Source organism: Cnephaeus nilssonii, assembly GCF_951640355.1.
Source record: "Cnephaeus nilssonii genome assembly, chromosome: 5".
Taxonomy (NCBI): Eukaryota; Metazoa; Chordata; class Mammalia; order Chiroptera; family Vespertilionidae; genus Cnephaeus; species Cnephaeus nilssonii.
Window position 1 is genome coordinate 73,801,409 of NC_137076.1, and position 26,395 is coordinate 73,827,803.

At 43.2% G+C, this 26,395-nt stretch overlaps 1 protein-coding gene across 2 annotated transcripts in view; it reads right to left on the reverse strand.

Moving 5' to 3' along the window:
- Positions 1 to 21,554, reverse strand: part of FNIP1 (folliculin interacting protein 1) — a 102,506-nt gene extending 80,952 nt beyond the window's left edge. For both annotated transcript variants that reach the window (XM_079773204.1, XM_079773203.1), the window contains exon 1: positions 21,373 to 21,554. In XM_079773204.1, coding sequence (XP_079629330.1) covers positions 21,373 to 21,464 — 92 coding nt within the window. In that variant the 5' untranslated portion in view covers positions 21,465 to 21,554. The remainder of the gene's footprint in view (positions 1 to 21,372) is intronic.
- Positions 21,555 to 26,395: the final 4,841 nt, after the last annotated feature.

The following is a 26,395-nucleotide window of genomic DNA, read 5'->3' on the forward strand; positions in this document are numbered from 1 at the left end:
CAAATGAGTACTGGTAGATGTGCTATATACTGCTTCTGTATTAAGGAATAAAGAAATGAACTTGACTCAAGCAAGTTGCCAGTTTCTCGGAAGTTCCTAATTTCATAGAGGTATATTACCCAAGTAAAAATAATTATGAACAAAGAAAGATTCTAATGCATAGTTAAGCTACAGTGGAACATTAGTGTTTGTTTAGTATCTAGTTTCCAGTTCCAAAGTACTATAAATAAGATATGAGACACCAAACAAACCTACGTAATACCAACTGGTACTAGAAGACAACAGGGCTTTTTTCCCTCCTAGCAAACAGTTATTTTATTGTGCATGCTATGTTTTCAGAACACTGAACAATCTTTGCTCTAAGCTTTTAAAATTAATATGTAAACACATTAATACATATTTAACTGAAGATTTTAGAAGAAAATGAAAAATCCCAAAGCATCTTTTATACACAAATAAAACAAAAGAGTGAGGGATAAAAACTAGTTGACTAAAAAATTAAATACCTATCTAATCTAGTAATTTTACATTGAATTTATAAAATATTTTAAGATTGTTTGCTCTCCAGATAAGTGTAAACATGTACGCTAGTATTTTTAATTTAGTTCTTATTGTAACTAGCAAGTTGGAAAAACTGAATTTAGTAAATGCATATAAAGTATTTCTAGTCCCTAAAACATATCTCTAATTCTAAAAATTTAACTCCTGAGGACTCCATTACATACTCTTAAGCAGGCGTCCTCAAACTACGGCCCACGGGCCACATGCGGGTGTTTTTGCCGTTTTGTTTTTTTACTTCAAAATAAGATATGTGCAGTGTGCACAGGAATTTGTTCATAGTTTTTTTTAAACTATAGTCCGGCCCTCCAACGGTCTGAGGGACAGTGAACTGGCCACCTGTTTAAAAAGTTTGAGGACCCCTCCTCTTAAGGAAAGCCAGACGACATAGTTGTGATACTAAAATTTTTTACTGCTATAAAGCCAGAGAAGAGATAGTGGTTGCCAGTAGTTAGCGGGGAGGAGAAGGGTCTGATTGCAGAGGGATAGCATGAAGGAATTCTTTGGGGCACTGGAATTGTTCAGTAAGGGTGGCAGTGGCTGTAATTATCTAGCTGTGTGTTAGAAATGAAAATAAGCAAATGTTTATGCATGTTCTTAGCAGCTTTTACAATAGCCAAAAGGTGCAAACAGCCCAGATGACCAATAAGTGGATGGATAAACAAACTGAGGTATATACATCCAATGAAATATTATTCAACCATAAAAAGGAATGAAATACAGAAACATGCTACAACGTGGATGAACCTTGAAAACAATATGCAAGTAAAAGAAGCCAGACACTAAAGGTCATATATTATATAATTCTATTTACATGAAATATTTAAAACAGATAAATCCAAAGAGACAGAATACAGATTGGTGATTGCCAGGGACAGAGAGGAAAGGAAAGGAGGACTTTGAAGTCATGGAAATGTTTTGGAACTAGTTATAAATAGATAGATAAAGGTAGTGGTTGTGTAACACTATGAATGTACTAAATGCCACGTATTCACTTAAAAATAGTTAATTTCATGTCATATGAATTTTATCTCAAAGTATACACATATATGCATATATACAATATATGAAACTTCATATGTAAGCAACATGGTAAAAATGATGGTAGTGGTGATACAGTTGTAATGATATGCACTTTCGAAAAACTAGGAAGGGCAGAGCATCTGCCTTTAACATTTAAGGAATATGCACAATACCTGCAAAGGTTAAATATATTCATACGCACACAAAAGACATCCCTCTATAAAAATATAGTCACAGCATAAAAGGAAAAGTAGATTCTCATTTGACTGGCAAATCTTGTTTGAATGACAAAGCTTAAAAACGACTGATTTCAGTAAACCTTTGAAATCGCCGTTACTGACATTTGGCTTTGACAGTTCTATCAAGATATGAAATTCTCGCCCTAGCTGGTTTGGGTCAGTGGATAAAGCGTCAGCTTGCAGACTGAAGGGTCCCAGGTTTGATATCGGTCAAGGGCACATGCCTGGATTGTGGGCTCGATCCCCAGTAGGGGGGCGTACAGGAAGCAGCTGATCAATGATTTTCTCTCATCATTGATGTTTCTATCTCTCTTTCCCTCTCCCTTCCTCTCTGAAAATCAGTAAAATTATATATATTCTAAGGGCCCGGTGCACGAAATTCGTGCACTGGGGGTGGGGGGGTGCCTCAGCCCAATCTGCCCCCTCTCACATACTGGGAGCCCTCAGGGGATGTCCTACTGATGGCTTAGGCCCGCTCCCCTTTGTGGGAGGCGACCGGGCTGATTAGGGGAAGGCACCAGCCCCATCGCCCCGCTGCTGCACCCACTGCCAGTCACCACAGCCACCAAGGTGTTTTCATCAACACGACTCCAGTCCCTTCACCATGAAAAAATGACAACTTTCTTTAGGCATTTTCAAGATGTGTCTTTCATAGGATATGACATTTCTTTCTTTCTTCCTTTTTTTTTTTTTATCCTCACCTGAGGATATGTTTCCATTGACTTTTAGAGAATGTGGAATAGAAAGGGAAAGACACAGAAGAAACATCAAAGTGAGAACACTTTGATTGGTTGCCTCCTGCATGAGCCCTGACCTGGGCCCCGGCCAGGGAGAAGCCTGCAACCTAGGTACATGCCCTTGATCAGAATTGAACCCAGACCCTGCGGTCGGCAAGCCTAGGCATTATCCACTGAGCCAAACCGGCTAGGGCAGGATATGACATTTCTTAGCCCTCCAGCAGCGGACCTTCGTTTTTTTCCCCAGAAGTGTGGTGGAAAAACCCTAGATCACCTTTCTGGATTCTTATTACCCAAGTTACTAAGAATATTACCAGTGGCATACAGTAAGCTTAGCCAATGAGCAGTCAGAAAAGGTGTTTCCTCTGTAGTTCACACCAATCGCCGGCTGGGCCCTGCCCAGGCCTAAAACCTCTGGCCGAAGCTTTAGGCCTGGGCAGGGGCCCCCCAGCTCCCTCCGATCGCCAGCTCCGCCCCTGCCCAGACCTAAAGCCTCGGGGCCTGGACAGGGGACCCCCAGCTCCCTCCGATCGCCGGCTCCACCACTGCCCAGGCCTAAAGCAGGGAACCCCCAGCTCCCTCTGATCGCTAGCTCTGCCCCTGCCCAGGACTAAAGCCACTGGCCGAGGCTTTAGGCCTGGGCAGGGGACCCCCCAGCTCCCTCCAATCGCCGGCTCCACCCCTGCCCAGGCCTAAAGCAGGGGACCCCCAGCTCCCTGCGATCGCCGGCTCCACCCCTGCCCTCTCGGCTCTGATCGCAGGCTTGGCCCTGCCCAGGAGCCCCCTGGCTCAGGCCCTTCCCAGGCTGCTCAGGGCCCACGTGGGGCTTACCTCAGAACGACCTGGGTACCAGGATGTTCCGGGGACCCAGGCACTGGGTGCCTATGTATGCAAATTAACAGCCATCTTTGTTGGGTTAATGTGCATACTCACTCTGATTGGCTATGGGCGTAGCGGATGTACGGTCGATTTACATTTGTCTATTATTAGGTAAGACTAGGGGACCGGTGCACGAAATTCGGGGGGTGAGGGGACCTCTCAGCCCAGACTGCAAGAGGGCGTAGGCCAGGCCAAGGGACACCATTGGTGCATGATCGGGGCCGAAGAAGGATGCAGGAGGTTGGCCAGCTGGGGAGTAACCATGGGAAGGCTCCAGGGCGTGTCTGGCCCATCTCACTCAGTCCCAATCAGCCGGACCCCAGCAGCAAGCTAACCTATCGGAGCATCTGCCCCCTGGTGGTCAATTCACGTCATAGCGAGTGGTTGAGCGGCCTTAGCATATCATTAGCATATTATGCTTTGGTTGGTTGAATGGACCACTGGACATTTAGCATATTAGGCTTTTATTATATAGGATAAAAAAGATATGAAACTCACCAAGTAAATGAAAACATGGCCTCATCTACAAAGCCCAGAAACTACTATTGTTGGCAGGGAGGAAGACCCTGTCACCAACTTAGAAAAGAACAACCCCTAATGGGTAACTAACTGCTTGCCAATTGCCAGAGTTAAGCCATATGTCACAAGGATCATAGACATTAAAGACCAGAATTCATGCCTTTATTTGCTCAGCAACTGGTATCTTCTGTGTGTCATTTACTGTGCCAGAGTACACCAAAAAAGATTAACTCAGGCCCTAAACTTCAAAAATTCACAGTTCAAATTCAAGCCTGTGAAGCTAATGGAATTCTGATATATAACTGGTAGAATTAAAACTGGTATAACCAATTTAGAAAATAATGTGGCAAAACATAATAAAGCTAAACATATACATATCATCTAATTTACAAATTCAATCCAAGGTACATATATCTTCCAAAAAAAAAACTTGTACATAAATGTTCATAACAGCATTATTCATTACAAGCTCAAACTATAAATGATCCAAATATCCATTAACACAACAGCCTGGGTAAATAAACTGTGGCCTACTCACACAATAGAATACTGTACTGCAGCAGTTCTCAACCAGGGATGATTTTTGTCCCCCCAGGGGACATTTGGCAATGTCTGGATATGATAAGGTTGTAACAACTCGGGGGGAGAGGGGGACGTGGTACTACTGGCATCTAGTGAGTAAAGGTCAGGATTCTGGTAAACATCCTTCAATGCACAGGAGAGCCATCCATAACAAAGAATTATGCCATCAAAAATGTCAAAGGGCCAAGTTTGAGAAATCCTGGCTTACAGCAATGAGAATAAACTAGACCACACAGATTATATGGATAAATTAAAACAAAATGTTCAGCAAAAAAAAGAAGACAAAGAAGAATGCATACCTATAATTCCACTTACATAAAGCTCGAAATCAGGCAAAATCAATCCCTAGTGTTAAAAGTCAGGATAGTGGGGATCAAGAGTGGCACAAGCAAAGTTCTGTTTCTTGAGCTGAGTACTAATTATTTGGCACTGTGTGTAAATCTGTTCAACTGAATAGTTAAAATGTGTGTATATTTTTAAGTACATTATTCTTCCATAAGTAGCTTATTTTAAAGAAACTCAGAACAAAAGGGAATTTTACTGTATGTAAATTTTAAAAATAAAAAAATTAAATGTTTTTCCACTGCAAATCAGTTTTCACTGATAAATATTCCTCTGCAAAATTTCACCCTTGTTGCCTGATAATTCTAAGTCCTAGCTCTGCCACTTACCAATTGTGTGGATCTTGAGCAAGTTACATTTTTAATTATTTATATTTTATAAATTATAGAAACAACAGACTTACTGCCAGGGGAATACAAACAGCAAGTATAAAATGTGAAAAACCCTCTTATCAATCTTTCTCCACTCTCAACACATGTACAGATAAACAGGTTAATACTTATCATGACTATGTTAATAAAAGTATGATCATATTGTATACTACCCTGCAACTTTTTGTTGTTATTAATCCTCAGCTGAGGATAATTTTTCCATTTATTTTTTAGATAGTAAAAGGAAGGGAGCGGGGCTGGAGGGTAGAGGGAGAGAGAAACACTGATGTGAAAGTGACACATCAATTGGTTGCCTCCCATTCACGCCTGACCAGGGCTGGTGATGGAACCTGCAACCCAGGCACATGCCCTTGATCAGGAATCAAACCCTCGACCCTTCGGTGTGTGGGCCGACACTCTAACCACTGAGAACACTGGCCAGGGCTATCCTGCAACTTTTTAAACTTAATGTATGTGAAAATATCTACCAGGGAATAGAGTTACCATATTCTATTTAATAGCTACACAGTATTCCAATGTATGTAAAGGTCTGCACCTTTAAATGAAATAATGTAACAAAACCAATTTACCATAGGCCAGTGGTCGGCAAACTGCGGCTCGCGACCCACATGCAGCTCTTTGGCCCCTTGAGTGTGGCTCTTCCACAAAATACCACGTGCGGGCGCGCACGTACAGTGCAATTGAAACTTCGTGGCCTATGCGCAGAAGTCGGTTTTCGGCTCTCAAAAGAAATTTCAATTGTTGTACTGTTGATGTTTGGCTCTGCTGACTAATGAGTTTGCCGATCACTGCCATAGGCTAATTGATATACACAAGTTAAGTTCCTAGGCATCTCATCAACAGTATAATGAAACCACACAGAATGAAATGACATTATTCAAGATCCTGCTATACCGTAATTTATTAAATCAATCTCCTAATTATGGATACAGTAACAACTTAAATTGGAAACAACTTCAAATAATGCTTCAATGAATTATCAGAATGTGCTTATATTACCTTTACACAACTGATGCTCTCCCAAATAGTAGTACCCATATACACTCACACAATCATAAAATAGGGATTGCTTCACCACTATTTGCCATCCTATATAATAAAGAGGTAATATGCAAATTGACCATCACGCCCTTACACAAGCTGGCCACCCCCATGTGGTCACAAGATGGCTGCCACAAGATGGCCGGCAGGGGAGGGCAGTTGGTGGGGACCGGGCCTGCAGGGGAGGGCAGTTAGGGGCGACCGGGCCGGCAGGGGAGGGCAATCGGATCAGCAGGGGAACAGTTAGGTGTCGATCAGGCTGGCAGGGGAGTGGTTAAGGGGTGATCAGGCTGGCAGGCAGAAGCGGTTAGGGGCAATCAGGCAGGCAGGCAGGTGAACGGTTGGGAGCCAGCAGTCCCGATTATTTCCCAATCAGGGTACATGCCCAGGTTGTGGGTTTGATCTCCATTCTGGGCACTTGAAGGAGGCAACTAACTAATATCTCCCTCTCTCTCTCTCTCTCTCTCTCTCTCTCTTCCCCTCTCTCTCTCTCTCTCTCTCTCTCTCTCTCTCTCTCTCTTCCTGCCCCTTCCCTCTGCCCCTCCCTCTCTGTCTCCCTTCCTCTCTCTAAAATAAATTATATATATATATATATATATATATATATATATATATATATATATATATATATAATAAAGTCTTGCAACTCACAATAAGAATCCAAATTTTAAATGGCAAAATATTTGGACACATTACAAAAAAATATACATGAATAACCAATAAGCACAAAAATATGCTCAACATCACTGGGCATGAGGGAAAGGCAAATTAAACTACAATGAAATGCCACTATAAACCACTAGAATTGCTAAAATTAAAAAGGCTGATACCAAGTGTTAGTGATAACTAGAATTATCATACATTACCAGTGAGAAAGTATAATGGTACATAAACTTTGGAAAATAGTTTGGCAGGTTCTTATAAAGTTAAACATACACCTGCTTATAGCCCAGCAATTCCACTTAAGTATCTTACACAACAGAAATGAAAACATTTTGATACAAGGACTTATACATGAATGTTCATAGCAGCTGTATACGTAATAGTCTCCCCGCCCACCCCCGCCCCAGAAATAATCCAAATATCTATCAACTGGTGTACGGATAAACAAATTTTAGTATATCAATATAATGGAATACTGGTCTTCCATAAAAAGCAATTAGCTACTGAAACAATCAGAAGCATGGATGAATCTCAAAAACATTCTACTGATGTTTACATTAAATTTTAGAATAGGCAAAATTAATCTATAATGACAAAAGCAGATCAGAAGTTGTCTGGGGTCAAGGGAAATGGGCATTGGTTACTGACTACAAAAGGGAAACAAGGGAACTTTGGGGGTGATAAAAAGTCTGTATCTTCACTGTAGTGTCATTATACAGGTGCATACATTTGCCAAGACTCACAAAACTATATTGTTTATATTAACTGGATATGGTAAGACAGACACGGATATGATTGTCATGAAGGAAGGAGTTTACTAGTATATTCACAGATCCATAGAAACAGGAGGCAAGCCACAATACACCAGGTCACAAGAAGTACCAGAGTGGGTCAGGAGTTAGGAGAGGAGAGAAAAATGTATCAGTGAAGTGTGGTTTTCACAGGAAAGGATGGGCAAGGCAGAGTAAGGGTAAGCAAGTTAGGCAGGTTTAGGATTGGCTAGTCCTATCTAATAAAAGAGTAATATGCAGATTGACCATCACTCCAACACACAAGATGGCTGCCCCATGTGGTCAAAGATCCTGCCCCCATGTGGACACAAGATGGCCACCTCAAGATGGCCAGCAGGGGAGGGCAGTTGTGGGCAATCAGGCCAACAGGGGAGGGCAGTTGGGAGGAACCAGGCCTGCAAGGGAGGGCAGTTAGGGGTGACCAAACCAGCAGAGGAGGGAAGTTGGGGGTGACCAGGCCTGCAGGGAAGGACAGTTGGGAGGGACCCAGGCCTGCAAGGGAGAGCAGTTGGAGGGGACCAGGCCTGCAGGGGAGGCAGTTAGGGGTGACCAGGCCTGCAGGGGAGGGCAGTTAGGGGCAAACAGGCTGGCAGGGGAGCAGTTTGGCATCAATCAGGCTGGCAGGGAGTGGTTAGGGGGTGATCAGGCTGGCAGGCAGAAGCGATTAGGGGCAATCAGGAAGGCAGGCAAGCGAGCAGTTGGGAGCCAGCAGTCCTGGATTGTGAGATGAATGTCCAACTGCCCATTTAGGATCGGGCCTAAACGGGCAGTCAGACATCACTCAAGGGGTCCCAGATTGGAGTGGGTGCAGGCTGGGCTGAGGGACACCCCCCATGCACGAATTTCGTGCACCGGGCCTCTAGTTTGAAATAATTTCAGTGGTCTCCACAGTATAGGAACAACCCCTTGGCTGGTAGTTGGCCCTAGGATGATTAAAGCAAGGGGATAGTTGCCCAGGAGTGTAAAAGGCACAATAAAGGAGGTAGATGAGGAGTATATCCTGGATTCATTGGTTTGCACATTTTCTGCTTCAGTCATTACCACAGCCACTTAACTGATCTATGACTTAGAAACAAAAGCTTCCTTGGGATTGAGAGTTATGGTTTTGGCCCTCTCAGTAGCAATATTGAAAGCCAGAAAACAATGGAGCAAAGCCTCCAAATTTCTGAGTTAAAAGTATTCTCAACATAGAATCTACCCAACTACCAACCAAGCATAAAAAGAAAGTCTCAAAAAATTTACCTCCCAAGCACTCATTCTCAGAAAACTCCTAGAGGAAATATGCACCCCAAACAAGGGAATAACATCACTGGGCATGAGGGAAAGGCAAATTAAACTACAATGAAATGCCACTATAAACCACTAGAATTGCTAAAATTAAAAAGGCTGATACCAAGTGTTAGTGATAACTAGAATTATCTAAAGAGGAAAAAGTCATGGAAGCCAGGCAACAGAGTCTAACGAAAAAAAGGTCAAAGGAATTCCCAGGAGGAAGGCAAAGAAAGCCTCATGACAATGCTTTGGAGCAGAAATACAGGGCAAGCAGTCCAAGCCAGAGATGGAGAAAGGCAAAGGGTTCCAAGGACATATGTAGGAGAGAAAGAAAAAGTGAACTAATCAAGTATCGGATAGGTTTAACTAAGAGTTAAGTTGTCTTGAGAGGTATTTTGGGGGAAAGTGTTGGTAGAAATAGTTGGCTAAAGTTTTAAAAGAAACCAAGGTGAACCCTCTCAAAGGCGGTTAACTACAAGAAAACATAAAATATACTTAGCTCAGTAATGAACATTTACAATATAATAGTACTAGTGGCCCAGTGCATGAAATCTGTGCACACTAAAAGGGAATTAATTAGAGGAAATATTTTGATATTGCTTTTGATATTGCTATTTGCCCTTTCTCTACAATAGAAGTGTCAAAGATGAAAGAAAATTAGTAAAATGTATATGAAAATCTCCCTTCTGTCACAGAGTCTGGGGCGTACCGCAGGACCCAGAGTCAAGTCTCTGCCCACCCGCGCGCACCTCGAAATCGCACGAGACCCAGACCCAGCTGGCCCCATCCCCGTCAAGCCCCACAGTGTGGGGGCGCAGTTTCAGGTCCCCTGGCCCGGCGCCGGGCGGGGGGGCGCAGCCTCAGGTCACCCATCAAGCCCCACCGGGCAGGGGGCACGGCATAAGGATGTGAGGGTATGACAACCATTTGCATGTTAGCTCTTTATTAAATAGGAAGGATAGCTAAACTTAATCACTTAAGGTACCCAAACATTGTAATATTGGCAGAATGAAGGGGGAAGGGTATGTGTGAGTGTGTGCATGTATATATGTTTAAGACCTAAACCTTTACCAATACAGGATATTACTACATAATGCCTAAGATGAATACATGTCTTAACAAACAGTACACTCATACGATGTGTAAATGTAAAAATAAATACAGTAAACCTTGATATAATGGACTAATTGGCGCGAGGGGATGTCCGTTAAAGCCAAAAGTCCAATTTTTTTCCTAATGCATGTTAAAAAACTGACAAGTTAGTTTACCTGTTTTTACTTATGTAGACATATTTGTGTAATTAAATTTAAGTATGTATGAAAAAATTTCACAGAAAAACCCTTGAGTGTGGCTCTTCCACAAAATACCATGGCCTAGGCGAGTCTATTTTGAAGAAGTGGTGTTAGAAGAAGTTTAAGTTTAAAAAATTTGGCTCTCAAAAGAAATTTCAATTGTTGTACTGTTGATATTTGGTTCTGCTGACTAATGAGTTTGCCGAACACTGCTTTAGGCAAATAAAACAGAAACACCTTTGTTAAATGAATGAAAATGTTTGCAATTTAGTGACTTTTTTCTAACATTCAGGACACTTTTTACTTCTTTAAAATATGGTTTTATTGATTATAAAGAGAGAGAGGGAGAGGAGGAGAGAGAGAGAGAAACTTTGATGAGAGAGAACCATCAATTGGCTGCCTACTGCACAACCCCTACTGGGGATCACGTGTGCAACCCAGGCATGTACCCAGACTGGGAATCAAACCAGTGACCTTTTGGTGCATGGGACAATGCTCAACTGGCCAGGGCTCAGTGATTATTTTCTTTCATTCATCCATTCATTCATTCATCAAATATTTATTGAGTGCCTTCTGTGAACCAAGCACCAGGAATACAGCACTGAACAAGTGAGATAAAGACTGTGCTCTTATGGAACTTATAATCTAGCGAAGGGTATCTATATATTCTATATATATAAAAGGCTAATATGCAAATTGGCCCTGCGGGAGTTCGATCGCTTGCTATGACGTGCACTGACCACCAGGGAGCAGCACAAAATGAAGGAAAGCCCTGGCTGGCAGCCAGGGAAAGTAGACCCCACCCGGCAGCTGGAAGGAAGGCCCCAGCCAGCAGCTGGAATGAAGGCCCCAGCTGGCAGTCAGAAGGGCCCGATTGGCCTGGCAGTCAGAAGGGCCCGATTGGCCCTGATCGCTGGCCAGGCCTAGGGAACCTACCCATGCATGAATTTCGTGCCCTGGGCCTCTAGTCTACTAGTCCTAGCTAATAAAAGACTAATATGCAAATTAACCATCACTCCGCCACACCCACAAGCCACGCTCAGCAGCCAATCAGGAGCGAGTATGCAAATTAACCCCAACCAAGATGGCCGGGGCCACGGAGCAAGCAGGAGGCTTGGGTTTCCCCGCCAATGGAGGAAGCCAAACTTTTCGCACGCCCTGGCCGGCTCAGGCCTCCACTCAAGGCTACAAAGTTTCAATTATAGAAGATAAATAAACCCCAACAAAAATGGCTGCGGCCACGGAGCTGGAGAGAGCAGGAGGCTTGAGTTGCCCCCGACGATGGAGGAAGCCAAACTTCCTGGCTGGCCCAGGCCTCCACTCAAGGCTACAAAGTTGCAATTATAGAAAATAAATAAATCCCAACAAAAATGGCTGCGGCCACGGAGCAAGCAGGAGACTTGGCTCCGCTCAAGGCTACAAAGTTTCAATTATAGAAGATAAATAAATCCCAGATACAAGGGCCTCCGCTTGGGTCGCCGGGGGGCGTGGCCAGCCTGCAAACCACCACAGGCCCCTCGCCCAGGCCACCCCACTCCCCAAGGGAACCCCCTTCCCTGACCCAGGACACCCTTCAGGGCAAACCAGCTAGCCCCCACCCATGCACCAGGCCTCTATCCTATCTAATAAAAGAGTAATATGCAAATTGACCATAACTCCAACACACAAGATGGCTGCCCCCATGTGGACACAAGATGGCCACCACAAGATGGCCAGCAGGGGAGGGCAGTTGGGAGGGACCAGGCCTGCAAGGGAGGGCAGCTGTGGGCGATCAGGCCAGCAGGGGAGGGCAGTTGGGGGGAACCCAGGCCTGAAGGGGAGGGCAATTGGGGGCGATCAAGCCTGAAGGGAAGGGCAGTTAGAGGTGACCAGGCCTGCAGGGGAGGGCAGTTAGGGGTGACCAGGCCAGAAGAGGAGGGTAGTTGGGGGCGACCGGGCCTGCAGGGAAGGGCAGTTAGGGGGGACCCAGGCCTGCAGGGGAGGGCAGTTAGAGGTGACCAGGCCTGCAGGGGAGGGCAGTTAGGGGCAAACAGGCTGGCAGAGGAGCAGTTAGGCATCAATCAGGCTGGCAGGGGAGTGGTTAGGGGGTGATCAGGCTGGCAGGCAGAAGCGGTTAGGGGCAATCAGGAAGGCAGGCAGGCGAGCAGTTGGGAGCCAGCAGTCCTGGATTGTGAGAGGGATGACCGATTGCTCAGGCCTAAACAGGCAGTTGGACATCCCTCAAGGGGTCCCAGATTACAGAGGGTGCAGGCTGGGCTGAGGGACAACCCTACCCCCCCCACCCGTGTACGAATTTCGTGCACCAAGCCTCTAGTATATATATAAAAGCCTAAGTGACCATCTGACTGTTCGACTGTCCGACTGATAGCTATGATGCACAATGACCACCAGGGGGCAGATGCTCAATGCAGGAGCTGCCAAGCTGCAATGACTTGGCAGCTGCAGTCCTCGGGTGACGCTCCTGGAATCAGAGAGGAGGGAGCCTGATTACGCGGTGCGTCACCCGAGAACCACCCTCTCACAATCTGGGGCCTCTCGGAGGATGTCGGAGAGCCTGTTATGGCCCCATCCCTGCAGGCCAGGCTGAGGGACCCCACCGGTACATGAATCCATGCACTGGGCCTCTAGTAGATTCATAAACAAACAACTACAACGTAAGAAAATAACTGCCATGATGGGGAAATACAGAGAAACCATGAATTCTATTGAGATTTTAAAGAAATATGTGTTGTGGGGTGGAAGGGATAAATGGGGGAAGATGGGGGGGGGGGGGAAACATGTGTAATACTTTCAACAATTGAGATAAAAATTATTTTTAAAAAGATGTGTCATAGCATATTATTCTAAGTAGTGTGTAAATACATGAACCAGATTATTCTCAAGAAATGTTAGTCTGATTCAGAATCCACAACTAGAGGAAAAATTAGAAGACCAGAAAGGATAAACTAAGGGAGAAGGAAGTTTGAGAAGGAATTCTAACATCTGAGTGCCTCCCATGCCATTTAATCCTCAAAACAACTCTAGCCTTGGCCAGTGTGGTTCAGCTGGAGCGTCGTCCCCTGCACCAAAGTGTCACAGGTTCGATTCCTGGTCAGAGCATGTACAGGAAGCAACTGTTATCATTCTCTCTCTCTCTCTCTCTCTCTCTCTCTCTGTACAGGAGGCAACCGTTCTCTCTCTCTCTCTCTCTCTCTCTCTCTCTCTCTCTCTCTCTCATTCTCTCTCTCTCTCAAATCAGTGAAAACATATCCTCTGTGAGGATTTAAAAATCACAAAAACTCTAAGATAAGATGGACTATATCTCTAGCATCCACTCCCTCACTGACATGTACATATAAACTTTAATGACAACACAATACTGCTTCCCAAGGTTATATTTACAGAAACTATCGGGGCAGGAATCTGAACTCTGGTCCATCACACAAAGCTATAACTCCAGAAGAAAATGACATGCCAGGTTTAGGAGTTTGGACTTTGTTAAAAACAAAGGCTTTTGGAACTCTTAATTTCATCACTGTGTGACCTGAAGCAAGGTTCTTAACTTCTCTGTGCCTCCACTACCTCATTTATAAAACAGGGAGCATAATCAGACCTACATTATTAAGCTATTGTGAGAATTAAATGAATATGTGTAAGGCACTTAAAATAGTACTTGGCACAAAGTAATCCCCTATCCTATATAATAAAGAGGTAACATGCAAATTGACCATCACTACAACAAACAAGATGGCCAGCAGGGGAGGGCAGTTGGGGGCGACCAGGCTGGCAAGGGAGGGCAGTTAGGGGTGACCAGGCCAGCAGGGGACGGCAGTTGGGGGCGACCGGGCATGCAGGGCAGGACAGTTAGGGGTGACCAGGCCAGCAGGGGAGGGCAGTTAGGGGCAATCAGGCTGGCAAGGGAGCAGTTAGGCATCGATTAAGCTGGCAGGGGAGTGGTTAGGGGGTGATCAGGCAGGCAGGCAGAAGCGGTTAGGGGCAATCAGAAAGGCAAGCGGTTGGGAGCCACCAGGAACAGGCCTAAATAGGCAGTCAGATATCCTCGAGGGGTCCCAGATTGAAGAGGGTGCAGGCTGGGCTGAGGAACCACCCCCCCCCATGCACAAATTTTGTGCACCGGGCCTCTAGTTAAGCAATAGGGTGTCAATGGAAATTTCTGGTGATTTGGTCAGAATCATGGTTTAGGAAAACCAACAAGTAGAATGATGTAGAAAGGAACACAGAAAAAGTGGGGAAATTATGGCAAGTTTTTATGAAAAGCATTAAAGGCCTAAATGAGATGATGACAGTGAAAAATGGAAAAGACATAAGATATTGCAGAATTTCAATCAGCAGGATTTAACAATGACCAAATGTGGCAATCAGAGAGGAGTAAAAGATGATTCTATCATTTTTCAACATGGTAGACTAACAGCACGTTGGTGCCAAGAACAGGAACAGAGGACCATGTGAGAATGGTTTAGGGCTCCTTTAAATAAAGAAGTTCTGCCGAAACCGGTTTGGCTCAGTGGATAGAGCGTCGGTCTGCGGACTGAAAGGTCCCAGGTTCGATTCCGGTCAAGGGCATGTACCTTGGTTGCGGGCACATCCCCAGTGGGGGGTGTGCAAGAGGCAGCTGATCGATGTTTCTCTCTCATCGATGTTTCTAACTCTCTATCCCTCTCTCTTCCTCTCTGTAAAGAATCAATAAAATATATTTTTTTAAAAAAAATAATAAATAAAGAAGTTCTGTTACTTTTTATACAGGAAGGCTTTTTTTAAGGCAAGTATTTTCTAAAGGATAATTTAAACTCATCAGATTTAAGACAATAATTATTATATTAGTATGAAATGAGGTCCAAGTTTTATAAACTGACTATTGAAGCTATATTTGTCACTAACCTATTTTCTTTCAATAAACGTAATTCTAAAAAATTTAACAGCTCTACTTATAGAAAAGCAAATCAAACAAAATGTATTTGCAATTCTAACTGCAAAATTAAACACAAATATTGGTACCACAGATCATTGGCATGTGTTTACTTATAATTCTCAATTTTCCACTTTAATATCATACAGGATTCTCTCTAAAGAATATTATAACCATTATTCCTAATATAAGATTAAAAGGTGTAATTTATGGAGGGGTAGTATTTTAAAAATAATAAAAACCCTTGAATGCAGAAAGTCTTTATAAAAATCACAATGAGCCGAAACCAGTTTGGCTCAGTGGATAGAGCGTCGGCCTGCGGACTGAAAGGTCCCAGGTTCGATTCCGGTCAAGGGCATGTACATTGGTTGCGGGCACATCCCCCGTAGGGGGTGTGCAGGAGGCAGCTGGTTGATTTTTCTCTCTCATCAATGTTTCTAGCTCTCTATCCCTCTCCCTTCCTCTCTGTAAAAAATCAATAAAATATATATATTTTAAAAAATCACATTGAAAAAACAAAACTTTTCATAGACAGTGGGGGGGGGAGGGGAGGGCATGTGCTAGAGGGTGGGAGCAGCTGGGGAGAGGTCAATGGGGGAAAAGAGAGACTTATGTAATACTTTCAACAATAGAGAATTTAAAAAAACTTGTGAAATATGATTCTTACAGATACTGACAATATTAAGAAGCTAGCTTTTAGGAGACATGTAATACTTGCAACAATAAAGATTTAAAAAAAAAGAAGTTAGTTTTTAAGAACTTCAGAAGCTCAAAATGTGAAATAAAATCAGAATACTGAAAGAGAAAAAAATAACTCAGCACTACTGACTGTTTCTCCTACAGAAATAGAATACTTTAAAAGTGAAGCCATTTCCTTAGCTCTCATTTATTCCACATCTATCTCACTCCCTCCCCAAATATGCCTCCTCAAAAAAAAAAAAACACACCACAAAACAAGACATTAACATCACCAATTATCTCCAACTTGACAAATCCAATGGATACTTTTCTGTTGCTCATCTCACAAGACCTATCAGCAATCAGTATACAAAACATTTCATCATCCCATAATTTTTGAAACACTTACCTTTCTAAGCTTTCCTAATACCACACACCCCTGTCTCTCCCCCTCTCTCCTCCATTCCTTCTTCATGGACGTTCCTCTCCCACATCTGTACATTTTTCATTTCTCAGAGCAAAGTCCTGTTCTTTCCAATTCTCTGTCCACACCCTCTTCCTATATAATCTCATGCATTCCCTTAGTTTTAATATTGACAGTAAGTCCCAATTACTATCCCGTCCCAACTTCTACTGTGAACTCCCGATTTACTTTATTATCTGTCAAGTAGGTATCTCTAAGTGGGTATTTCATTAGCAATTAAAACTAGACCATATGTCCAAAATAGAACTTTCGATTCTCTCCATCTACCCTCAAAATAATTTCATATATTCATTCTACAGATATTTACTAAGCATATACTCAGGCATTGTGTATACTGGCACAACAATATGCGCTCAGGGGAAACAGATAAATTGTAAAAAGGGCTATGAAGGATATAAATAGTGTGCTCTGATAGAAAATAGGAAAGAGGGCTGCTACTTTTGATAGGGTGTTCCAAGAGAGACTTCCACAATATTATATTCTCCCTCAGAAAATCGTGTCCACGTAACTATTCCAGATAGAAACTTACGTATCTGTTCCCCACAAACAACCCATCAGGTGGTTCCAAAGGGTTCTAATTCCAAAATACACCTTGAAGTTGAAGGGAGCTCTCAAGCAAAGAAGAGAGATGCAGACAAGTAATGATAACTGTGATAAATGTCACAGAAGGAAATAAGCTATGCAAGAAATTACAGTGAAACCTAACTCAGTCTGGGAGAAATCAGAAAAGGCTTCCTGGAGAAAGAAGGATAAGGAGGATAAATGCAGATCACCACAACAAAAAGCTAAGTGAAAAGGTACCAAAGACTATAACAAGAGCAGGGAAACAGCACAGCATGGCACATCCCAGAATCTAAAGTAAGTCCCAGGTAATAAAACCAGAGGAAAGGGAGAGGGATGAATTAAGGCCAAAAGGAAGCAAGACATTATCAAAGGCTAATGAGATCACATCAAAAGGGCACATAAAATTGAAGTCTTCCAATGGCCAAATATGGGACAATTTGACTATAATGGATTAATACATTAAAATCCAGGAACTCATGATGATAATAAAATGATTATTAAAATGAAAACCTTCACTAAACAACTCATTATAAACTATTCTGAAAAAAATGATAAAGGAAAACAATCACACTTTTATGCTGTCTCTCCTGTGGCAAAGAGTAACCAAGTAGATAATAAAAGTTCTTATTAAAGATTCAGGATATCATCATGTCACAACCCCCAACAAGATATGAATTCTGGCAAAAATCAACAAAAGATGGTAAAATCATTAGTGAAAGGAGAATTTTATAGTAAAGAATAAGGCTGAAATCACTAATCAATCTTAGCATCACTAACAGTGGGACAACCAGACATTATGTAACTCTGATGGATAGGAAGTGCACAACATCATCTAAGGAATATTTTTATTAAAAAAAAAGTTGAATCTAAATCTAACAAAGTTTCTAACTACCAGTCTGAAGGAAATAGAAAATAGGTTATAACATGGCTATTTTCTCACATGGCTCTCATACTTGAGCATCAGAATCAGCTGGAAGGGGCTTATTAAAACAGTTTGCTGGGAACCAGTGAATTAAAGGAAACTATAAGGAAGCAAACAACCAAATAGACAGTGTGGGAAATATTACAGGATAAATAACCCACTTTCAACAACAAATCACATTTAAAGGGAACAGGGGGATGTTAGAGAATAAAAATTATTTAAGCAACATAAATGCAAATGCAATATTCACAAGATTCTGATTCAAACAAACCTACTATAAAAAGACATTTTGAGACAATCGAGAAAATTTGAATGTAGACTAAGAATAGATATCTAAAATTTGTTAAGTATAATAGAATAATGGCTATGTTTTTAAAAAATTACTTTATGGAAATTTTTTTTTAAGTCAAGACTAGAGACTTGGGAAAAGCCACGCACCACCACACAGGACCACTTTAAGGAGTTTGAACCTAAACTGAATGGTTTTACATAAGCATGAGATCATCATATTAACAACTACTTCTGGTTCCTGAAAGCCATGTGGCAAGCACTGCATTAAGTAGTTAATGTAACTTATCTCTCTGAATTCTTAAAAAAACTGAAATGAAGATATTAACTTCTATACCATTTTGCCTACTGATCATGATCAGAATTTGCACTTTTTTAAGGGTAAAGTATTGAGAATAGTTTGGAGAAAGGCAAAAGTGATGGCAAAGACCAATTAGGTTGTTGCAACAGGTTAAGAATTCCTGCTACAGACAATATGAGCAAATGTTGATGCATTAGGAATAAAACAAAAATATAGAAATTGTGTTTGAACAAAACATGAATTATGTCCTCCAGGCATTTAACTATGAAACAACCTTCTTCAGCAAAATAAACTTTTTTTCAAGAATTTTACTTTTAAAACAATCATTTCATATGTACTGTAGTTACTGGGCTTACACTTAATTCTTACTTCCACTGGAAAGCAGCCTGATGGAGAAAACGTAAAGCAATGCCTTCTAAAATGCACCTTCTACCCAAAATTCTTTAAGGGATAAAAACAAACTATTGTTTCAATTCTATAAAAGATTGAAATATCCTCCCTGTGACACCCTTCACACTCACCTCCAACTCAAAGTAGCTTAGATAAAACAAGCAGGAAGGATCTTAAGAGTGAAGAAGACTGAAGGGAATGGGATGATCCCTAACCATCTTTTCCAATGGGATAACCATGAAAGACAATATTAACAGGATACCAAGGCTTCTTTATCAAAAGTCTCTCCTATCAAGAGTCCTATTGCAGCTTATCACCAATGGGCCTTGTACTATATTACTTCCTCTAGGAACTGATTTCTTAGAGGTTGGGGTATAGTTAGTTGCTAATGGTTAATTGTGTCCAAGCCTGATTACCACTATGATTACATCCATATGAAATTCTAAAATAGTCAAAACTTCTGTCATTACACAAAAAGCAGCTCAGCGACTGCCCTAGGTGAGGAGTTAAGGACTGACTGCAAAGGGGCAAGAGGGAACTCTTTGGGTGAGGCCAGTGTTCCAAAACTCCACAGGTGGTGGGTACATAACTGTATACAAGTCATAATGTACTTGAAATGGCTCGGTTTTACTGTATGTAAATTACAGCTCAATGAAATTGTTTTTAAAAAGATGTGGGTTAATTAGATCTGCAGGTTACTAGCTGTGTGACATTAACCAGTTTTCATTTTCTCACATGTACACTCATACACACTTTATTTTTAAAGCAATCATTTCTTTATTATACTGCAGTTATTGGGCTTACACATAATTCTTACTTCCACTAGAAAAAGGACCCTGTAGTTACCTATACTGCTACTTGTCCTATCTCACAAGGTTGTTGTGAAATCCCACACGAGATAACCACTGAGAAAGTGCTTTGGCAACTCTAAAGTAGTATTACACAACTTTATAGTAGACTTCACATTTTTAGAAAACAGACATGAAAACGTTTTTTCACATGAATGACTTGAGACCTTTGGAAACTTGAATATCCCAAAGTCAATCTTTGCCCAGAAATAGAAAGCCTATACAATGGTCACTTTTTTAATATGCTTCCTAAACCTGCTTTCTACTGACTCTTGATTTACTGGACGACTCAATGCAGTATTATCTAGACTGCACTTTCATTTTTCAAAAAGAAAACACTAAAGAAATGTTTTTTAAAAAGTCATTAAATGACTACGGTAATACATCTGTTTCCCAGTAGAAAAGGCCAAAAGCTAGAAAACTGATATTGAGCACTTTTCCAAAATATTCACAACTGAAATTTTTCTTCCCCTAAAGTCAGTTAAATTTTTCCATCTACTACTTCAATTCCACATGTATTACTGAATATTTACTAATGTAACCTGCATTAGCAAGAGTGAATAATTTTAACGTCAAAACTTTTAAGCCAGTGTAGTCATTTCACACTTTCGCCTGTTGCAAAATTGAACAGATTCTCATTTTTTCCTACTACCACTGCACAATTGGGTTCTCCACTATCCTACCAGGTATGAGTGATATTTGACATTTAGCCTAGCTATATATACAAGTTTCCACACCACCCAAGTATGAAGGCTGTTTTGAAAGACCTAATCTCTTCTTCAAATGCAGATTGGCGACTAAATTCTGCCTTGAACTCAGGTTTTTATTACACTGTCCGACAATTCTAAAAAGTTTTTCTACCAGCAACAGGTTTGGCAACCAAAAATTAACAAAGCCTGTAGCATCACAAAATATTTTGCTATCCTTTTCCATTTTTAAAGATTCCTTTTAGTAACCGCTCTAAGGGGATGATTCTATGCTCCTTTCTACCGCCATGCTTCATTTGATTCGGTCCTGCTTCAGTCTGGTCAGTAGTAACCGTATCTCTTTGGTTTCACATTTTTCCTTCGAAAACATTAATGCCGCTCAGTCCGGTAACCGCACACCTCCAATTTTAGTTTCCAAGAAACCTGCAAGAAACGGCATCTTGCCCACTCGCTCCTCCAGCCTTCCCTACCCTCAGACGGTTGGCCAAAACGTGCAGCTCTCGCCACACCACCAACCAAGCTGGAACGGAGCACCCAGAGGGCGACTGGTCACGGGGAGGGGAGAACTTCTCCGCCTGGAGGACGGCGGCTGAGGTCCAATCCAACCCCGCGCCCAACTCTGCTCGCCGCCAGGAAAGCGTGCGGACCCTACGTTCAGGCCGCGGCGCTCGGTCCGGAGGGGCAGAGGCGCGCGGAGCTCCAGAGCGGGACGTAAACAAACCGACCCGGAGGGAAGGCAAGGGGCGACCCGGGGTGGGGGGTGGGGAGGAGAGAGGACCTCGCTCGGACCCTCCAGCGCAGGCCCGCAGCCGCCTGGCCCCTCCGACCGCGACCCGGGTCCCACTCCCCAACGCCGCGTGGCCGCGTGGACGTGGACACCGACTGGCCCAGCGCATCTGGAGCCCGGAGCCCCCGGGCCGTCGGCTCCGCGCCCCCAGCCCCGCAGCGCCCTACCTGAACGCGCAATCCGGGTCCCGCGCGTCCCGACCGGGCGCGCCCGATCCGTTCCTCTTGCTGAAGAGCTTCTGGAACAGCGTAGGGGCCATGCTAGCCACGGCCGGACCGGGGTCGCTCCTGGCTAGGCCCCCGCTTCTACAGCCGCCCTACCACCCCCATGGGCGCCTCAGTCATATGACAGAAATTAGTCACTTCAAACGGCCACGGCGCGCGGGGCGGGGCGCGAGGCGAGGCCCGCGCTCATTGGCTGGCAGTGCGCCGCGTCACGTGGCGGCGCGCGGAGCAGGGGGCCAGGTGGGGGCGTGGGGCGGAGCTGGCGCCCATAGGCTGGGGAGTAGGCTCCCTCACGTGGCAGCTCACGGGGCGGGGCGTGCGCGGAAGCTAGAGGGGAGGAGGGGAAGGGCGGGGCGGGGAGGGATGGGGAGCGGAGCGGAGGGGAGGGGAAGGGCAGGGCGGAGTGATGGCCGGGGAAGCCGAGCGGGGATGAGCGGGCATGCGCGCGGGTCCTGTTCCTCCGTGATTCTGTCAGTGGCTCTCGGAGGCTCCGGCGGGTGGCGCGGGGAGCACGCCAGGGACTTCGGAGTGCAGAAGCTTTCGGCTCCCCTCTCCCTCGGACCAAGAGAGATGCTTAGAGCACCCGGGGCAGTCAACCCTCCCTCGTCGTCCTCAGCTCAGCCCCGTGGCTTCGCACCTCCACCGGGCGCCGGGCGGAGTCCATGGCCCGCGGAGCAGAGAAAGCGCGCGAGCGTTACCCCGGGGCCGGCGTAGGCTGGACCTTGAGCCCCCGCGGCCTCAGGCCCGGTCGCGGGAAGTGTGGACTCAGAGCTTGACAGCGCGGGGCTGGCTCATGGGGTCTGATGGAGGACCCTGCCATGACACCCGCCACCAACATGACAGAAAACTAGACTTAATTATGCAGATTAAATCGGAAATATTTTCAAGTTTAATAATGGGGTATATTTTTTCTTTTTACTTAACACTACCTCTCTCCCCCAAGAGGCGGAGGTGTCTTAAAGTTGCCTTTTTAAGTTTAGGGAGTCAAGCAGGAGAAAATGTGAGAGAAAAAAATTATTATTCATTAATGTTATATGAATGTGGAACTGTTGAGTTAGAAAGATTAGACATAAGGCCAATACTTTCTTTTTAGTTTATAATTTGTTTTTATTTTTCTTGTTCACATTATAGATGTTCCCATTTCCTCCTGCCCCTTTGCCCAACTCCACCTAGCCCCCACCACCCCTTTGCTCAGGCCCTCACCACACTGTTGTCTGTGTCTATGGGTTATGCATATGTTATTTGGCTAATCCCTTCACCTTCTTTCATCCAGTCCTCTCCTCCCCGCCTCCTGACAGCTGTCAGTCTGTTCCATGTATCCAAGGCCCACACTTTTACACAGGAGTAGAAGATTCAGCCTCCCCCACAACCCCAAGAGCCTATGGGTCTCTGTCCACTTGCTTCCAATAGCATAAAAGACTGGGCAGACTCTTCTGGTTGCCAGGTATAGGAAAAGGTGGCAATAAAACTGAAATTGTGATTTCAGAGAGGAAGGGAGAGTGAGAGAGATAGAAACATCAATGATGAGAGAGAATCATTGATCAGCTGCCTCTTGCATGCCCTGACTGGAATTCCAACCATGACCTCCTGGTTCATGAGTCGCTCAACCACTGAGCCACACTGGCTGGCCTGTGGCCTTTGTTTTCAAGACCTACCCATAGGTATTTGTTTTGAAGTGAGTCTCCTGTTGGCACCATATGAAAGTGTCTTGTTCTCTTATCCATTCTATGTCTTTTTATTGGGGCATTTAATCCATTTACATTTAAAGTAATTGTTGATAGGTATGTAGTTATTGCTATTTTATTCATATCTTTATCTTTAACATTTTTTGTAATACTGACTTGGTGGTGATGAACTCCTTTAACTTTTTCTTAACAAAATAAATGAACAACAAAAAAAAAAACCAAAAAAAAAACACCAGAAACAAACTCATAGATGCAGATAACATTTTTATGGTTTCCAGATGGGAAGGTGATGGGAGGGTAGACAAAAAAAGGGAAGGAATTAAAAAGTACAAATTGGTAATTACAAAATAGTCATAGGTAAAGTATAGCATAGGGAATATAATCAATCCTATCTCATAAAAGAGTAATATGCAAATTGACCATCACTCCAACACACAAAATGGCCGCCCCCATGTGGTCAAAGATGGCTGCCCCATGTGGACACAAGACGGCCACCACAAGATGGCCTGCAGGGGAGGGCAGTTGTGGGTGATCAGACCAGCAAGGGGGGGCAGTTAGGTGTGACCAGGCCAGCAGAGGAGGGCAGTTGGGGGTGACCAGGCCAGCGGGGGAGGGACCAGGCCTGCAAGGGAGGACAGATGGGTGGGGGATCCAGGCCTGCAGGGGAGGGCAGTTGTGGGTGATCAGGCCAGCAGAGGAGGGCAGTTAGGGGTGACCAGGCCGGGAGAGGAGGGCAGTTGGGGGAGACCAGGCCAGCAGGGGAGGGCAGTTGGGGGGGACCAGGCCTGCAGAGGAGGGCACTTGGGGGGAACCAGGACATCAGGGGAGGGCAGTTGGAGGGTACCAGGCCTGCAGGGGAGATCAGTTAGGGGTGACCAGGACTGCAGGGGAGGGCAGTTGGGGGGGACCAGGCCAGCGGGGGAGGGCAGTTGGGGGTGACCAGGCCTGCAGGGGAGGGCAGTTGGGGGCGACCAGGCCGGCCAGGGAGGGCAGTTAGGGGCAATCTGGCCAGCAGGGGAGCAGTTAGGCATCAGTCAGGCTGGCAGGGGAGTGATTAGGGGGTGATCAGGCTGGCAGGCAGAAGTGGTTAGGGGCAATCAGGCAGGCAAGGCAGGCGAGCGGTTGGGAGCCAGTAGTCCTGGATTGTGAGAGGGATCCCAGATTGGAGAGGGTGCAGGCTGGGCTGAGGGACACCCCCCCACACACCCTGTGCACAAATTTTGTGCACCAGGACTCTAGTAATATAATAACTATGTATGGTGTCATATGGGTGCTAGATTTATCAGGATGACAACTTTTAGGTTATGTAAATGTGTAATCACTATGCTCTACACCTGAAACTAATATAATATTGTATGTCAACTATAATTAAAAATAAAAAATTATTTTAAAAATATTTTAATGGAAATTACATCATGCCTGGCCTTTCACACCTTTTTAATTGAATTTTCAGGGTACTTATGTTCTGAGATTTTTTTTCATGAAGTATAATTTGAAACTATAATTTTAAATGCTTAAAAATTTAATTTAATTAGTTATATGCTCAAGTAAAGGTGCCCAGTCCCAATGTTGACCTTTTAATGGTCACAAACCATTTTGAAAATGTGATGAGAACATCCAGAAAGAGATGAACTCCTTTTTCTGATGCTCTTCCAGGGAGGCTCACTGAAAGACCTCTGAGACCTACCCATAGGTATGAGGTAAGAGTACACCTTCTCCTAGGATTTGCCAGCAGGAATCCTCTTTGACTTCTCACATATGCCAAACAGTAAGCAGGCTTATTCTACTTTCCTTCAGTTTAATCATAATTAAAGTTATATCCTCCACCCCTAAGCCTTAAACACCAATTGTAATTCCTTCCTTCTTCACACCTTTTCCTGTGCTCTAGCTGATAATACAAAAACAAACAAAAAATATTGGACTCACATAGTCCTGCTTTCAAATCCTGACTCTGTCACTTTCTAAATTACATGATCCGGGCCAAGTATTTATTTCTCTGAGCTGTATTTTCCTTAACAGCAACATGAGACTCTCAAATGTTTATATCCTCCGGCCTCATTAGGCTCAGTCTAAGAATCAGGTATCATTCTTTCTCGTAAGAATCTACCACCTGATTAAACTATCAAATAATCTGTTCTCATTCTCTCCCCTTGCCCTTGGATTATAAACTCCTTGAAGGCAGGAAACAGGCCTTTTACTTAGTTTCTCCTTCCACCGCTGCTTATCACATTTTTGCTATTAAAATTACCACAAGAGTTAATGACTTAGTTGAATACCGATTTAGAATTCAGATCTAAATTTGGTTCTAGCCACCATCTTTAATGATCTCTTTTCATTTCCTAACTACTTTCTCATATTTCACCTGCAGATGAAAATGTAAAACAAAAATTATACTTTGTTATTAGCTTAAGGCCTTGTCAAATCATTTACAAGAATATCTTTATGGGACTCATTTAAAAATAAATACTGTATAGGTTACATAACCTCAAATTAATCCATTGATATTAGAATTTTCATACTTATGGAAGCAACTTTGAAAGTTTTACTCTTATTTTATGTACAATAACATTAGTAAAACCATCAGAGTTAAAATTTCACTAACAGTTATACAACTGTACTTTGTTAACTGACAACAGAATATCTACTTTGTAAGAAGGACATTGTTGAAATGTGACAAGTTAATTATAAAAAAAATCCTACATATAGTATTAGCTAAAGAAGGTTGTGTGGGGATGAGGTAATATATAAAATATTTAGTGTATGATTTACTGTACATATACATTCCTTGCTTTAGCAAAACTTGAGTGTAGAGTTTCTTTCAGTCAGACCTGAAATTAGGTCTCTTGTTCACATGGTTTCAATTAAGTTCTGTTAAAAATAGTTCGTAATATAAGCATTTTCACTTTTAGGGCTTTAACAACTTTACTAATTTTAATTGATACAAAGGAAAAAACAATCAAAGGAAGTTACATAGAGCTCTGGTGTTAGCTCTTTATAAATAGTTGAAATCATCTAGTGTACAGTCCTCTAATATAAGTTATTTTTTCTTATTTTACAATACAAATACATATATTTAAGAAGCATACAGGAAAATATTTCTTTCTTAACTGATTAATAGTAAGTTATAAGAAACTCAGTAGAATTTTAACACTAGGATATTATCACAAATAATTAGAGAATTTTGATTTTTGAATTTCATATAATTTCAGGCAGACATTCTGCTTTATGAACTTTGACTTCACATTCATGTCTTCAAAGTACTGAAAATTCCGCCACAGCTG